At 39.6% G+C, this 16,098-nt stretch overlaps 1 protein-coding gene across 1 annotated transcript in view; it reads left to right on the top strand.

Moving 5' to 3' along the window:
• DCC (DCC netrin 1 receptor) overlaps positions 1 to 16,098 on the top strand; it is a 704,420-nt gene that overhangs the window by 671,810 nt on the left and 16,512 nt on the right. Inside the window, exon 27 of the mRNA XM_008693128.2 lies at positions 3,415 to 3,630. Within this exon, the coding sequence (XP_008691350.1) occupies positions 3,415 to 3,630 (216 nt within the window). The remainder of the gene's footprint in view (positions 1 to 3,414; positions 3,631 to 16,098) is intronic.

Genomic DNA, 16,098 nt, shown 5'->3' with positions numbered 1-16,098 from the left:
TGTCTCAAAGTCTTTGCACAGAGTTACTGGCATGTTATATTTCTTTCAAATACTACAATTTGAGATAGAAGAAAAACCTCATTTCCGTTTTTGCAATATTTTTGCCAGTTATTCTGTACCAATTATGTATGTGTTGACATTAATTATTATAAAGTGCCTTGAAATTGGACTCTGCTGTGTAATTGTACGCTATTTGTACAATGGATTCCCACTATTTCATCATTTGAAAACGAGTGCCTTGCCAGCACTTGCTTGATTCTCCCTTTACTTTCTGAATTGCAGGAAGGCTGTGCTTCATGGGCAAAGGGAGGTTTTCTTTGCTTTCCAAGCTCTGAAATACCATGTCACTGAGCCAGTTCGCTTCACATAGGTGTCCTCATCTGACATGAGGGCTTTGCTCTGGTGGAGCCATGGCTATTGCATCTAAAAGCTTTTGACTGCCTCAAATGTCAACCAGTTCTGAAAAGCATTTCTTGTGCTCCACAGAAAATATAAGAATTATGAATTGACTATGGAAAATATGTAGCTTGTCCATTGTATTAGATATTAAGCAAACTTGCCATTTTTGAACAAAACAGAACTAGTCCTTTATGGATTAGCGACGTTCAGTCTCCGCATTCACACCTAGCACGTTAGATTAGGCACGTCTCTTCCATCATGTGTGGTACTAAGGATTGATTTTGCCAAAGAGCTGGTCCATCTGTGTGGAGCTACCATTACTTCGCTCAGGTATGTTCCCAGTGGGAACCATTGTGACCACCTGAAGACCCGGGCATGGAGGACTGGACATGAGGAGAATTTGTGTTTATAGAGATGCCAGTGAGCAGTGCCATTAAAGAGAATAGGAATGGGAGTGACCCCCAAACATTGTGTGATGTCATCAAAATTCCTGTGAAGCCTGAGGTTCTTGAGAAACTAAATTTTAGAAAACTAAAAGAGTGCATGTCAATTTTATTAAGCCTAATGTCACAGTAATATCTTAACATAAATCTTTTTCATTTCAAAAATATGGAAGAAATAGAGAAGGAAAATATGAAGGAAGGAATAAAGAAGCACATCACACAATATATCATTATTTCTTTAATGGCTAAAGCAGTTTTTAAAATATGATATGGTGGGGCGCCTGGGTGGCACAGTGGTTAAGCGTCTGCCTTCGGCTCAGGGCGTGATCCCGGCGTTATGGGATCGAGCCCCACATCAGGCTCCTCTGCTATGAGCCTGCTTCTTCCTCTCCCACTCCTCCTGCTTGTGTTCCCTCTCTCACTGGTTGTCTCTATCTCTGTCGAATAAATAAATAAAATCTTTAAAAAAAAATAAAAAATAAAATACAATATGGATTTATTACAATCCACCTTCAATAGAATTACTGAAGGCAGATTCCTATGGAAAACTGTGAAATTTCTTTACCTTGGAAGATATTTTTAATACGGTGGTATGGATCTGTAATAAAAACTGGCCCATTGGTAATGAAGAGGGACCAAGATATAGGTTCCTACAGCCTCTTCTCTCTGATCTAGAGCTAAGAGATACTGTGTTTTTATTTGGATATTGACAATTGGTCATTTTCTCTTTTAGATTAAATATGAGTCCAGAGTAAAACCAGGATAATTTTCTTTTCTTATAAAACTGTACTGTCAACCATCTCATTATGCAGTCTTTAAAGTTTTTGTTTGTTTATGTGTTTGTTTGTAATCTCTGCGCCCAACATGGGGCTCAGACTCAATGATCCTGAGATCAAGAGTTGCATGTTCCTCGACTGACCCAGCCAGGCCCCACCCTCTCCTTTATATTCTTACAAGCAGTTTGGCTCCTTATAAACACCTACCTGAAGCCCCCATCCCTTTTCCCTTATCTGAGAACCTAGATCACCAAGGATGTGCCTTAACGTTTCCCTTGCAGCCCCACCTTTTAATGCTGATATTTTCATGCATGTGCCCCTTCCCTCCATGATAGGACTTCCTAGCTTAGAGACAAGGCACTTCTGGAAACTCCTCTTGCCAGGGTTCTATCCAGTTTGCTGTCTTGATTATATTTTCTTTGTTTGAAGAAATCTTTTATCAAGTGTTTGCCTGTTGACTAGCTCTGGTGGCTAGGTGGCTATATCCTGTCCTCAGCCAACCCTATGTCTCCCCTGCCTCTATCTTTGAATGGGGTAAGCCCAGAGGCTTCTTAGTGACCCAGAGGATCTCTAACCCTTTCTGAATATAGAAAAATGAGACTTAATATCAAATACCCTCTGAAGGCACATTTCACTTCTGCATATCTTTAATATAATGTTTTGATCTCTGGTATCTTTAATCTCTACTCCCCTCGGCATTATCAAATTTTCTTTCTAGCTCCTCTGCCCTTTGCTGACCTCACTGAGCCTCCCAGAGAGTTGTCTCAAAATTATCTCACAAACTAATTATCTCAAAATATTTCCTGGTTAAAAATTCTCTTTCAAAAGTGAGATAGTATCTTCTTCCACTGCATTTTTTCCACTTACCCAATAGAACAAAAATAAATCATCAGAAATATCTTATTTCATCAACACTTATACCTCCAATGCAGCTCTTTGCATTTGCAGTTTCACCTGGACCTGTTGATTTTGAATACGAATGATAAAGTCAAGTCACAGTGTTCTTATCATAAGAAACTGGCTTGCCAATATTTTAGTCCCACTCAACTGTGTTCTCTGGAAAAAAAGTGTGTTTCTGTAGACAGAGCTGTCCAAATGCCCAAAGGCAGTCACAAACCACTATGGGAAACCTCTTCAACTACAGTAATCTGCCTGAAAATCACAAGGTTTGCAACCAAAGAGGAAAAATGACAATTCTGTATTCAGGCAACTTGTTCCAGCAAAGTCATCTCTCATCTAACTTTTGAGCTGGATGTGCTTCTTTTTAGTTATGGAAGACAATGATAGTGGCTATTATTTGTATCATTTTATTAGCAATGCCTTGAACACCTGGTAACTCTGATTTGTTTGACAGTTGACATGGCATGTTTAAATCGCAGAAAAAAATGGCATATTGGCTAGTAGATAATAATGCAGCTGTAGCTGGGTTTAGGATATTGAATTTCACTGGCATTGCTACTTATGAAAGGAGAAATAACTCTTTTTTTCTTGCTTCATCACTTATGATTACAGGGCCCTGCCAGTTCAAGCAATAGAGTCAATGCTGTATATATTTTACTATTCTTCCTGCAAGAGAGATCCCTGTCTTGCTGGATCTGTTTCCACTGTTTAAAGGGGACGTGCTATTATTTCCCAGAAATATATGAAGGAAGAGAAGGAGAATGTTCATAACTTGAAGAGGAGATTGGCCTGATTCTGACATATTTCTCTAAACGCATCCAGAGGCCCTGCCGCTGATTTAGGGAAAGCAAGCTTTGTCCTGGAATAATGAATGGCTTTTCTTGTCTCCATTGCAGCGGTGGTGAGTGAAGGACCAGCCCCCCAACAGCCGCCCATGTTGCCCCCAGCACAGCCTGAGCATCCCAGCAATGAGGAGGCACCAAGCAGAACCATCCCCACGGCCTGTGTTCGACCAACTCACCCACTCCGCAGCTTTGCTAACCCCTTGCTACCTCCACCAATGAGTGCAATAGAACCGAAAGTCCCTTACACACCACTCTTGTCTCAGCCAGGTAAATGCCCATTTGTTCACATTTAAAATAGTTGTTATCCTCCGTGCCTCTCCTTAAGTGCGTGAGGGTTCCTGAGGAAGAGGGATGCAATCTATCTGTTCATTGGTGGCATGCCCAGCGTGCTCCTGTCTGGTACTGATGTTTGTAAGTATCTGCCTTGGCAAGCAGCTGGCTGCTTTACGTGCCTTTCATGCCTTTGGAAAGTCATTCATTGATCCTGAACACTGCTGGAAAAGTTCCTGGTTCGTTAGTCTGCCACATGGACCCTAGAATTTAAGGCTAGGCACTAAGCCTAGAGGTAAAGGTACAAAAGCCTGAAAAAAACACTTTTTAGAGATATGCGCGTAATCCTGTAATTCTGCGTTGAGCCTTTCAATGGTCATCTTCCAGAGGTAATTCTTACTTAGGAGTTCCAGGGCAAGGAAGGAGTGTCAAGACTGAGGTAGAGACCAACTTCCTAATTTTAGAAATGACAAAAACTTAGGAAGTAACATCATATGGTAACTGTGATATTGTGATTTATGAGAAATATATATTTGATCATTCAGATGACCAAAATATAGTTCTCATTTATGTTAGGTCTTCCTCCACAGTTTCTGGGTACTCTGGAGCTCACAGCTGCCAAACCCTTAGGATTTCCTTAGTGATAAGGGAATAAAGGTATCTTTAGTTATGTTAATGAATGTGACTTTTGGTGGGTTTTGTTTGTTTGTTTGCTTATGAATATGACTTTTGGACAACCCCCTCAACGATGGGGGATGGTTGCCAGAAAGACCAACCACATGATTAGAAAGTTGGAACTTTCGGGGCGCCTGGGTGGCGCAGTCGTTAAGCATCTGCCTTCAGCTCAGGGCGTGATCCCAGCGTTCTGGGATCGAGCCCGCATCAGGCTCCCCCACTGGGAGCCTGCTTCTTCCTCTCCCACTCCCCCTGCTTGTGTTCCCTCTCTCGCAGGCTGTCTCTCTCTCTGCCAAATGAATAAATAAAATCTTAAAAAAAAAAAAAAAGTTGGAACTTTCAGTCCCACTCTCAGCCTCCTGGGAGGGGAGAGGGGCTGGAGGTGGAATCTACCCATGCCCAATGACTTAGTCAAGTATGACTATGTAATGAAGTTCTATAAAAATCTAAGAGGACAGGGTTTGGAGGGCTTCCAGGTTGGTTTACATGCAGAGATTCGGGAAGAATGATGTGACTAGAGAGGGGATGGAAACTCCATGCCCTTTCTCCAGACCTCGCTCTATGTATCTCTTCATCTGGCTGTTGATTCATATCCTTTATCATAGCCTTTAATAAACTGGCAAACATGTTTCCCTGAGTTCTGTGAGCCACTCTAGCAAATTAATTGAACCTGAGGGGAAGGTCCTTGGAACTGCCAGTCTGTAGCCAGTAGGTCAAAAGCACAGCTAGCAGCCTGGAGCTTGCGAGTAGCACCTGTAGTCGGGGGTGGGAGGCAGGTTTGTATGGCTGAATCCTTACCCTGTGGAATCTGATACTATTTCCAGGTAGAATGTCAGAATTGAGTTGAATTCTTAGACACCCTGCTGGTGTCTGAGAATTGGTTGGTATTGGTGGGGGAACCCCCTACCTCCAACATTGGAATTCGGAACACTAACCTTAAAGAATGCCTTTCTAAGATCAGTTGGCAGTGATGAGAAGCAGGGTCCCCTATTCCCAATGCAGTGTTCATTTTATCACCTCAGTTGGTATCCAGTGGTGTTAATCCAGAGTTTGTCTTTGTTTCTGTTAGGGATTAGGGGGGAGAAGGGAGGGCAGAGAGGGAGAGAAGAAGAGGAAGGAGAAGGAGGAGAAAGAGAAGAAGAAAGAGGAAGAGCAACAGATAGGTTAAAAGATAGGCCAATAGATAGATAAGTAGAGACATAAAGAACTATGTAGTCCTTAAAATTATTTGAACTATTAGAATAATTCTTAACAGCCCCAATACATCAAACATAGGATAGCAAAGTTCAGTGGTCCCAAGTAAATAGGGGTGGATAGACACAGCTGGATTGGCCAATCTGCCATTCGGCAAGTAAGTGTAAGTTTCTGTTACTCAGATCCATACCCACAGCAACTGTAGTCACTGCATTAGTTTATAAGGTTTACGATGATTGCAAAAACTAGAAAAGATACAATTGCAGTTATGAACATTATCTTAATATTAAGAACATTTCTTGTTCCTGGTACCATATTGAGTGATTTGTGTTTGTGCCCTCTGGTATTCTGCCTTTCCTCTGGTGTGTGGTCTGGATACTCAGCTATCAGCTGACACCGGGAGGTGAGGTGGAGCACAGGACTGATATGGGATTCCATCCATTGGGGTGTACGAAGGAGGTCTTCTCTGACACATCGGCTCAATGGATGCCATGACTTTGTTTCACAGGAAATAGCTCTTCTAACCCGAAAGAAGCCCACACTGAGATTTAAAGCAGATCCATACTGCCCAAACCCCTCTCCCCATCCCTCACATCCATATACTCCACACACATTATGGACAGAGTCTGCTACTCTGCAGTGCCCTGAAACTATGAAGTCTTTGCTCATTGAGACAAGGGTAGTGGAAGCAAGAGAATTCACTTAATGAAATTCCTGTGTCAGGAGCTCCCTGCCTGCTGATTTCTGGTTGCACTGTTTCCCACTGCAGTAGCAACCAAGAGAATAGACCTTGGGAGTGACTCGTATTCAACCCTTTATTGAGCATGTGTTCTATGCCTGGCATGCTTCTGAAGGCTTGTAACATCACATTTGATGCTCAGAGCAACTTTGTGAGGTAGCTACTGTCTTAACCCCCGTTCATGGCTACGGAAACTGTGACGCAGGTAATTGAAGTCACATAGTTAAGTCTGCACTGCTACTGAGATGAATCTGTTCCCACTCTTTCTGACCACAGAAAGCACACGTTCTGAAATGTTAGGGACTCATTTGCACCTGTTAGTTTGTGTCTAACTTATTCAATGACAAAAACAAAAAACATTTTTAAAACATTACATCAAATCATTCCAAAACTGATAAAAAGAAAAATGAGAAACATCTGAAATAATTTTGAGTTGAGGGATACTATTTCCTCACAAGCCTTCCTCACTCACATTTTAATGAGGAAAGGTAAGAGGTTTAACTATTTAATGCAGAAAAAGCCCAATTATATAATATCAAAAAACTAGTGTGCCAAAACCCTTTATACTGTTAACTACTCTCTCTAGTTGGAAGTAAAGATTAACTATGTTATCACAGTGAAAAAAAAAAAAGGTGAAAATAAAATTCTGAAGTTGCTTTTAAACAAAATTTTACTGTGGCAGAAATATTTGCCTTGGAACACGACGTTTGGAAATCAACCCGTGCTCCAGAGAACTATGGTAACAAAGAACCCTAATTTTAGAAAGAACATCTGACAATAGACAGAACAAAGCACTGGCATTGTTATTTACTACTTATTGTTTTCTTCCAGTTACAATAATAGGAAAGCGACCTTAAACAAAGTCTGACACAATGTAACATAAATAAGCGTATTATGTCTTTAAAAGATGGGAAATGGAGTCCTTTCTGCTGTCTCTACACCTGTTCTCTCAAAAAATAAGCATATCTGAAGAACCATTCTCTGATCTGACGCCATGCAAGCAAAATCTCATTTTCTTTTATTTCCATTGTACACTTAAGAGCCCTATACTTTTGATTAACTCTCTATCTCGTTTTAACTATCATTCTTGTTTTTATTTAAACTATTTCTTAAAAACCATCTCTTCTTTTATATTTTCCAACATCTTTGGGTTTTGGGTGATTATTATTTTTCATGGTTCTCCTTTAAATGCCATCCTCCCCCACTCACCTTGAGGCATATCCTGCCATCACTTTGGAATTATTAAATGCCTTTCCTTTTCATGTTTCTCCTTCATTGTCTCCCTGTGATTCCTGTTCATTTCATAATGTCTTACCTCATGATTTTCAAATAAGTTCTCCCTGCATTGCTTCTGACACATGGTAAATAGTATGCTTTTAAGAAAGGGCTGATGTTTACTTATTCTAATAGAAAAAGAAAATTAGCAGACTGACAAATGTATTAGCTGTGACATTAACTACATGCTTCTTAGCCTAAAAGATGAAATACTTAGAGCTTTCAACAAATTTTAATTCTAAGAAAATCATTACTTTAGTCAAACTGATTGATGAAGCCAAGTCATTCTCTTGTCGGCTTAAAAAAAATACCTCAAATAATTTTACTTCGGATTTCACAATAAAGGACTGAGTAATTTCTAATGAATTTATCTTTACTTACTGCAAGAAATTACTTTAGAATATGGTAATGCGAGGCATTGCTGTGATTTTTAAAGATCACACCAAATGAGAAGCTCCTTCTGCTTTGAAACCGTTTAAATAAGGATCAGTGAAGAAGCTCTTTCCCTACTCATATTCCTGCGTGTGGTTTTTTTAAGGGCGGCATTGTTGATCTGTGCCTCAGTTGGACTTCCAGTAAGGCGTGCGGAGCTGTGTTTGCAGGGTATGAGGTATAAGGCAGTGCATACTACGCAGTAACTGTCTCCACGGAACTGGGGAGACTTTGGCGGTACTTTTATAGTAAGTGGTAATTAGAAAGTCAGCCGTTGTCATAACAACTGAAATTCTGCCTACCTGAAAACACAGATTCATTCTTTCATTATTTTTCTTTCTTTCCACCTGCCCAGTTAAAATTTAGCTTGCTAGACTAGAATGCTTTATGGCGTTTCTTACAATTTCTTCATCCCCTCATGATAAAGTGGTCCATTTCTTAATGCTTCTCTGTGAATAACTGTGCGGTCTTTACGCATTTCAGGGAGGCTACAATCACTGCACTTTGCAAATCACAGATGTGGACATGTAAGTGATTTGGCTTCGTCCCCTTTCAGGTTAAATAGAAAATGTTTGATGGAGTGTTGCGTTTATGGCATTATAGATCTGACATAAATTCTACAAAGGGCCAAGATAGGGTGTGTTTTTTTTCTTCACTAGTGAAAATTCGTTTTAGCTGTGAAATGATCAGCTGCACTTTAAATGAACCTGGATTAGGAAACCATTTGTCTTCTGAGGCTGTAATTCTAAAGAGAAAGAAAATGTGACCTCTTAACTAGTGACTTTTATACTAAATAGTGACTGTTTCACAACGTGAGTCCCCTGGAGTTCTTGTATCTTTGTAAAGGGGCCCACGTGCTGTATTGTCCATTTACACATTGCATTTCCACAGGTTTTCATTTATAAAAGCAAAAACCTAGAACATTCTGATCTTTCCAATCTTTGAGGGATCAATATGTCAGTGGACATGACGAGACCAAAACTCACTTCATTGTACTACGAAATTGAGTTTGATTTTCCCTCTGCAAATTGTGGCATGTACTTTAATTTGTCTGGGGACTGAGGACAAGGAGTGGGTGGAGGTGGCTGACAGTGGACAGGAAAGGCATCTGATTTATATTTTATGGCTGGTTGGGAAATCATGTGTTCCTGCTATAACCTGATCTTTTTGACAGGCCTCATTTCAGTAAATATGCTATCACACAAAACTGCCAATAAATTACTATAACACGTTAATACAATTGCTTCCCTGAGCCACTTGTAGGCCACCGTTGGGGGTGTTCATCAATGATACCACTGGAGTGTTCCGTTCTGCTGAAATCAGTCACAGGCAGAGGTCATGGGAGATCAGACATCCTTACACAGGTGAAACAAGAGGGTCACTTTTCAGGCCAGTCAGGTCAAACAAATCATTGGCACAGCCAAGAGGGAGAAATGCGTTGATTTGACGTTATTGGGGCCAATACCCCTAATGAATTCCGATGGGGAAAATGAGACTATCTTCTGTTACATTTCATCTCATATATAAGATCATCTGTGTTTTCGTTTGTTTCTGCGGGTAGTTCCTTGAAGTTGTCCTGTCCTCATCCCTAACAGATTTTTTTGATAGATGAAATCTAATTTCATTTGGTCTAGTCATCCTTAATTATCCCTGAGGAAAAGTAAGTCAAAATTACCTTATATATCACCAGTGTTTTTGACTCTGGAGCCTACGTGGTGTTTTAATAAAGTACTATTTCCTCTCGTATGGGGATTCCAGTATTTAAATAGGAAAGAGCTCTTCTAATTGCCTCAAAGGGAGGGAAATGATTGCTAGAGGAAACATTACGAGTAAGTCACGTGACTGATGTGTCATTTATAAATAACAAAACCAAAGCCTAAAAGACTAAACAGCTTGCCCAAGGTCAACACTTGAGCTAATGGCCAAGTGTAAGAATTCAGAGAAATAGAACATTGAAGAGAAACAAAGGATTTTATTTAACTTTTTTGTGGTGTGACTAGGTATTCTCAGATTAACCTTTTTCCCCGCTGTAAGAGGGCTTCTAGGATGTTCCTAGTTATTAAATATCCTTTGGAAAGAATTGTTTCATAGAAGGTAGTTTGAGTTATCTAGCTTAGCATTCGAGTAAATGTTTTATTCCTTCATGTAGGCTAGATGGAGGAAAGAAGTTCTAGCAAGAGTAGTGAGTAGCGAGGGACTGAGGACTAGCTCCTGTCCCCTTAAACTCACTTGTCCAATCTGTCAATGTCCCTCTGCAGGATGGTAGGGAGCCAGGAAGCTGACATCTGTTGCTTTCAGTACCACACACCACAGGTAGCCAGGGCTTTGGAGCCCAATAATAAAAATAAAGAAGAATAGAAGGAAGTGTAAAATGAAAATAAAAGTTAAGGCGCATGAGAATATTATTCAGATTGTGGGTTAGAGAATGTCAGGGACAATGAGCATGAAAAACAAACAGCTGGTATTTCTTTAGAATTGCAAAAATCTGTTGGGAAGAGGGAGGACAGATGAGTCAAAATCTGAGTCCTTTCAACCAAACTTCCGCTCGATTAAAAAAAATAGAAAATATTGCACCAGAAACGGTTATGTCAATATATGAAATTGAGGTTAATTATCAACTTAATACAGTTAAACTCTGGGGTTAAAGTACTGAGTTGCCACCTACATAATCATAAGAGAAAATGAAAAATATCTGTTTTCAGAACTTTGTTACTAAGTAGACTACATAATTTGAAACACGATTTAAGAACGTCCTTGGATTTTACTGGGGAGTGGGTGGCCGCATGAGTGCCAGAGAATGACAAGGAAAAGGGTGAGCAATAGGTTGTTTTCAAAGCAGCAAACATTCCTTTCACATTTCCTAAGAATGTCATAGGTCACATGCTTAGCTTCTGCTATATAAATTTTGTTTTTTATGAAATATCTTGAGGATCGAAGTGTCTTTTTTTTTAAATAAGCTTGTGTAAAATTAATAAGGTTAAGGCTTTAGATTTTGCCACCTTTTACAGTTTATAAAGGACATTTCCAAGTGAATTCATGCCTAGCAGAGAAGTAACCATAATCACCATTATTGATGCAGAGGGAGACATTCAGAGAGGTTGAATAACTTGCAACTTCTCTAGGATCACGTGTCATTATCCTTGGGACCTTTATATAAGCCACAGTGGGCACTCAATAAATATTTGTGGAGCTGATCAGAATAGAATAATAAAGGTAAGAGCCAGAAATTGAATTCAGGGCTTCAATTTCAATTCGAATGATGACGACAGGTGGAGCAAAGCAACTTGAGAGTTGGCAAAAGGATTTGATAAGCCGAAAAAAATTTTCAAAGTCACAACCATTTGATCCTAATATATTATGTTCTGAACTATGAATAACATCTTATTCCAAAGCTGAATTAAATTGCATTGAATGGAAAAAATGATAATGAAGCCATCACCCCTGGAAAGTCTATTCACTAATTTAACATCCATACTACAATGGAGAATGGCATCCGCTTTGTTCATAAGAAGAGGGAGCGCAGCTTAGTGGAAATAGAGTCCTGAGTCTTCCCATTAAGCCAATTTTGGAATTAAATTTGCTCCCCCAAATCCTACTTATTTTCATCTGTGAAATTTGGTAGTCTTTCATCTTTAAAGAGGAATGAAACATACAAAATTCTAGGAGTCTTAATTTAAATCTTAATTACTGAAGAAACGAGGGTGGATATTCTCTCTGTATTTTTTTCTTTGCTTTGTGAAAAAGTTACGAGTAAGAGAAGAGGTCTCACTCAAGTGGATTCTGAACTGCATAGTGTGCGTTGTCAGTATTCTAAGTAGATGATAGAGTTCCTTATAGTTCATCAATTAGTACCAGGTTTCAGTTGCTTTGGGAGCAAGGGGAAATTTTGAAACAAATAAAAAGTGTTCACATAAACCTCTGTGTTAATGGACTATTGAAAATGTGTTGTGAAAAATCTAACACAATGAAAACAAAATATCTCTGTGATATTAAAATAAAGTAAGAAAACCATTGTTAAAACCATTTAGAGCTCTGAGACTCCTTCTGAATGTTTATGTTATCTTACTGGCAGGGACTTAATGGAGAATCCAAGTGCCCTGTTAAGCATCCTGCGTATTTCATAGCTAGGGTTGATTTTCTTATTGCCAGAGTCTTTTTATTTACCAGAATGTCACAACTCTCAGGAAAGAATGCCTTTATCTTTTGTGGTAAAGGGATTCTAGCAAGCTGCTGCTGTTTCTTCTCCTTCCTCACCTTCTCTTCTCTCACCTTCTTCTCTTCCTTTTCCTCCTTTCCTCCTTGTTCTTCTTCTCCTCCTCCTCCCCCTCCTCCTCCTTCTTTTCCTCCTCCTGCTTCTTCCGTTACTCCTCCTACTCTTTCTTCTCTCTCTCATTCTCCTTCTTCTTTTTTTGGTGAAAAACAATGATAAGTAAGCCCTATTGGTTTCAAACTGAGAGACATATTATGACATAGTTGCAGGTAGAGGCTTATAGGAATTGGGAATAATGATATTCATAACAACACTCTTTTCACATCTACTCCAAAGAGCCCTCCTTAAACATCTTTCTTTCACATATCCCATCCTTTTACCCGGTTGTTTATTATCTTTGTACTTCTGTGGTCAGCTGAGCCATAATTTTTAATAGAAACAGTGTATTTCCAACTAGGGTTGGCCTAGTCTGCCTTTCAAGGTTGAGTTTGCTAATTTAAATATGAGTTTCAGTCAGTGTTGCATGTAAAATTATAGATATTTGTTTGTTCTCTTTTCAGCTACTCTCAGTTAGTTCATAGACATAGGCTGCTTTGTGCCCATGCTCTGCAGTCATGCCTACCCCAGTGCAGGACTAAGGCAGGACGGTGGTGCCGTGTGATAAGGAGTATGCGCCAATCTTCCCGGGCTCTTCTCTGGCAGGAGTCAAGTAGGACTAAAAGAGCATTTACAGGAAGAAAATAAGAAAACTCCAGGACCCAGCTTCCTTGCTTATTGGGTGGGCTAGTGTCAAATAAGTCATTTCACCTCTTTATGCTTCCATGTCTCACAACTATAAATGGTGAAAATAAAATCTAGTCTGGAAAGGGTTTGTTCATGTAAACATGAATTATGCTAGTTAAAAATATTAGGACTGCATCCAAGAGCTTCTGACTTGATATAAGCTGGAAAGCACATTGCCTTATAAATTGGGCCTGATGAAGTCTGCAGCACTTATATTCAGGAGCTGTAGGATCATGTGGAAGGGGGCTTAAAAGTAAATTTTAATGGTTTAGGGGCTGGTGAAACAAGATCTAACTCGAGAATGTTGTATTTCACCACCAGTGTATGCACCAGGGAGAGACCAGCCCTCGCACAGGGACGGAATGGCGAACAGACGAGAGCAGAGTGTCTGCTCAGGGCTGTCTGAATGTTGTTTCCTGAGTCTAGAGAGAACCATGGCCTCCTCCAGTGGGACAGGTCTTGTTTTCAAATTGTAAATATGTCCCACGGCCAAGAAGCTCCCATCAGCCCCTTTAAATGACCAAACTGCATTAAATAGCATCCCCCCTCCAGTTTCTTAATCCATTTCCACCAATTGGTATGAAAGCCCATTCCTCAAACCCAGGAAGGATTTATGTCCAAAAGCTGTATAGATCTGGTGGTCACTTGCCCGACTTTCTCTCTCAGAAACCCTGCATTTCCTGATTTGCTTCTCAGGACCAACCGGCTTAACGTGACTAAAGCCTATGGAATTTCCCAGACCCCAGCTCTAATATCTGACTTAGCTATTCCCTGCATTAACTCTCTGCAAAGGGAATAGCAGGGCAAGGAAGAATACGAAGTGAGGAGCAAGAATTGAACTATCAAAAGTGGGAAAAAAGTTATTTCTCATTGACTATATGTAAAACGTTACTGTCACTTTTGTCTTCTCATTTATGAATAATATATTTTATTTTATTAGGAATATTACATATAGTATGATTCATTTCCAAATGTGATTTGACATGTAAGTCTTTAATTCTAAACTCTCCATGAACATGACTATCCAAAGATGTACTTCTTAAATTTTATACCACTGGGAATCACCTGCAGATCTTATTAAAATGCAGGTTCTGATTCAGGGGCTCTGAAGGAGAGCCTGAGAGTCCGCATTTCTAAGAGGCTTCCAGAAGATGCTAACGCTGCCACTTTGTAGGTCACAGTTTGAGTAGCGAGGTTCTAGAACATACCACGTGCCCTTCACCTGCAGTTCATGGAAGAACTCAAGGGTTTTGTAACTCACTTGAAATTGCATTCACGTGTGTGTGTGTGTGTGTGTGTGTGTGTGAGCGAGCACATGCACATTTTTCCCAGTGAGTGCATTTACAGCTTTTGTTAGAGTCTCAAACTGTTCATAATCTATAACAAGTTAAGGACCACTTAACCTGCCACTTTGTCATCATCTTGCATTTAGTCTCAGTTGTGCAATGTAAACAACAAAGTGTTTTGGTTTTTTTTTTTTTGCTTCATTTGTTTTTGTTTTTTTAGACCAATCCAAAAGCCTTTAGTGAAGTAACTTCCTAGACTCTAAGGCCAAGAGCTGAACACATTGGCCCTGCTCAAATGAAATTCTGCAAAATTAAGTCATTCATTTTCTTGTGCAAACACCTGGGGCCTTCGGGTATATTTGTCAATGGCTGATGAAGGAATTAAGTTAATATTTTAATGCCTTAAAAGAGATCCCACTTCTGAAACTGTCTCTTTTGGTTGTTTTTTAAATGAAGACTAATAGATAAGATTCATAACCGTCTGTGATAAATTTTCTCCAGAAAAAGGAGGTTCTGTGGGAAACTGAGATTTGTTGTCATTTAAGGAGGTCATCATAACCTGTCCGTGGCATCCCATGTTCTGGTGTGCGATGGAAAGTGCTTCAGCAGACACTGAATGATTACACACACATTTCCTCAACCGTGACTCATTGTACAGTGAAAATGTCAGATTCAGCCAGCGCCATACCAGGATGACGAGCATATGAAATATATAAAAAATATTTTTAAAAATATTTGCTGATGGTCCATAAGTGAACCTATACACAGTTGTAATATAAATCACAGAGAATGGCTGGTAATAAAAGAAATGCTTATTTGAATAGTGAAGACGTTAGGTTGTACTATATGATATCCTGAAAAATACCATCATAAATCATTTATTGGGCAATAAATCATTCTAAGGAGTAAATATATGTTTGAGGAGGCTTTGTTATAGTAAAGAGCTGGTGGAAGAGAGGGGAGTTTTTAAAGAAAAAGAACCTGCTTGTCTAACAAATGTTTGAGCAATGAAAGTCTTCCTCCCTCCCTCTGTGCCCGCTCTTTCCCCTTCGCTCCATCTCCCCACTGACCTCTTTCTTTTTCTCTCTTTTGCATTAAAAGTTTGTTTAGTTGTTCTACACCGCCCCCCATATCACAGCTTCTTAGTGTAAATGGTAACAGGTCCTAAACAAACACCTGCCGGTACCTGAGTATTTGAATTTGAGAAATTACAGATCAGAGAGAGGAACAATAATAAAATATTGGAAAGTACCATGAGAAAAATGCTTAAGGACTTTTTTCCTAGATTTCTTGATGTTTTTAATGTTTGAGAAATTCTGCACATATTTACCTTTCTCCTTGAACTCTTGGGTTGGATGGATGGTGCAGGGTCCTGTTCCTGAAACCTGTGACAGTCGGGGTCCACGTCTGCCGCTCCGGCTCCGTCCCTCTGTCCTCCTCCAGCTCCAATGCACTCACTGTCTTCTAGCTGCCGCACAGTCAGTCCCTTCTTAGTTAGTTCCTGCATGTATTCTTAGATTTTATCTCTTTATTTGTTCTACATGTATTATGATTCTAATGAAATGTTTTACACTTACATGACTTATCATCCCAAACCAAGATTTAATATTGTAATAGACACCAATTTTCAATATTCTTTAATATGACAATCAGGCCTAATATGTGCTGGGTCCCAGTAGATACTCAAGAAAAAAATGAACTGATTCTAACTATGGTGGTCTGTTTGCAAACTTCATTATTGACAATTGTCATTAGCAAGCGCTTAACTGTGAATTTGCTATCTTATATAATGTTCACAGAAATACAAAGAGGAAAGCAGTGATTCATGAGGAACCTTGGGATCAGAGAAGATAAAATAATTAATTCAGTGT

The sequence above is a fragment of the Ursus maritimus genome, unplaced genomic scaffold (genome assembly GCF_017311325.1).
Source record: "Ursus maritimus isolate PB19 unplaced genomic scaffold, ASM1731132v1 scaffold_18, whole genome shotgun sequence".
NCBI classification, from domain to species: Eukaryota; Metazoa; Chordata; class Mammalia; order Carnivora; family Ursidae; genus Ursus; species Ursus maritimus.
Note: the sequence above shows the minus strand (reverse complement) of the source record. Positions and strands in the feature narration are given on the sequence as shown.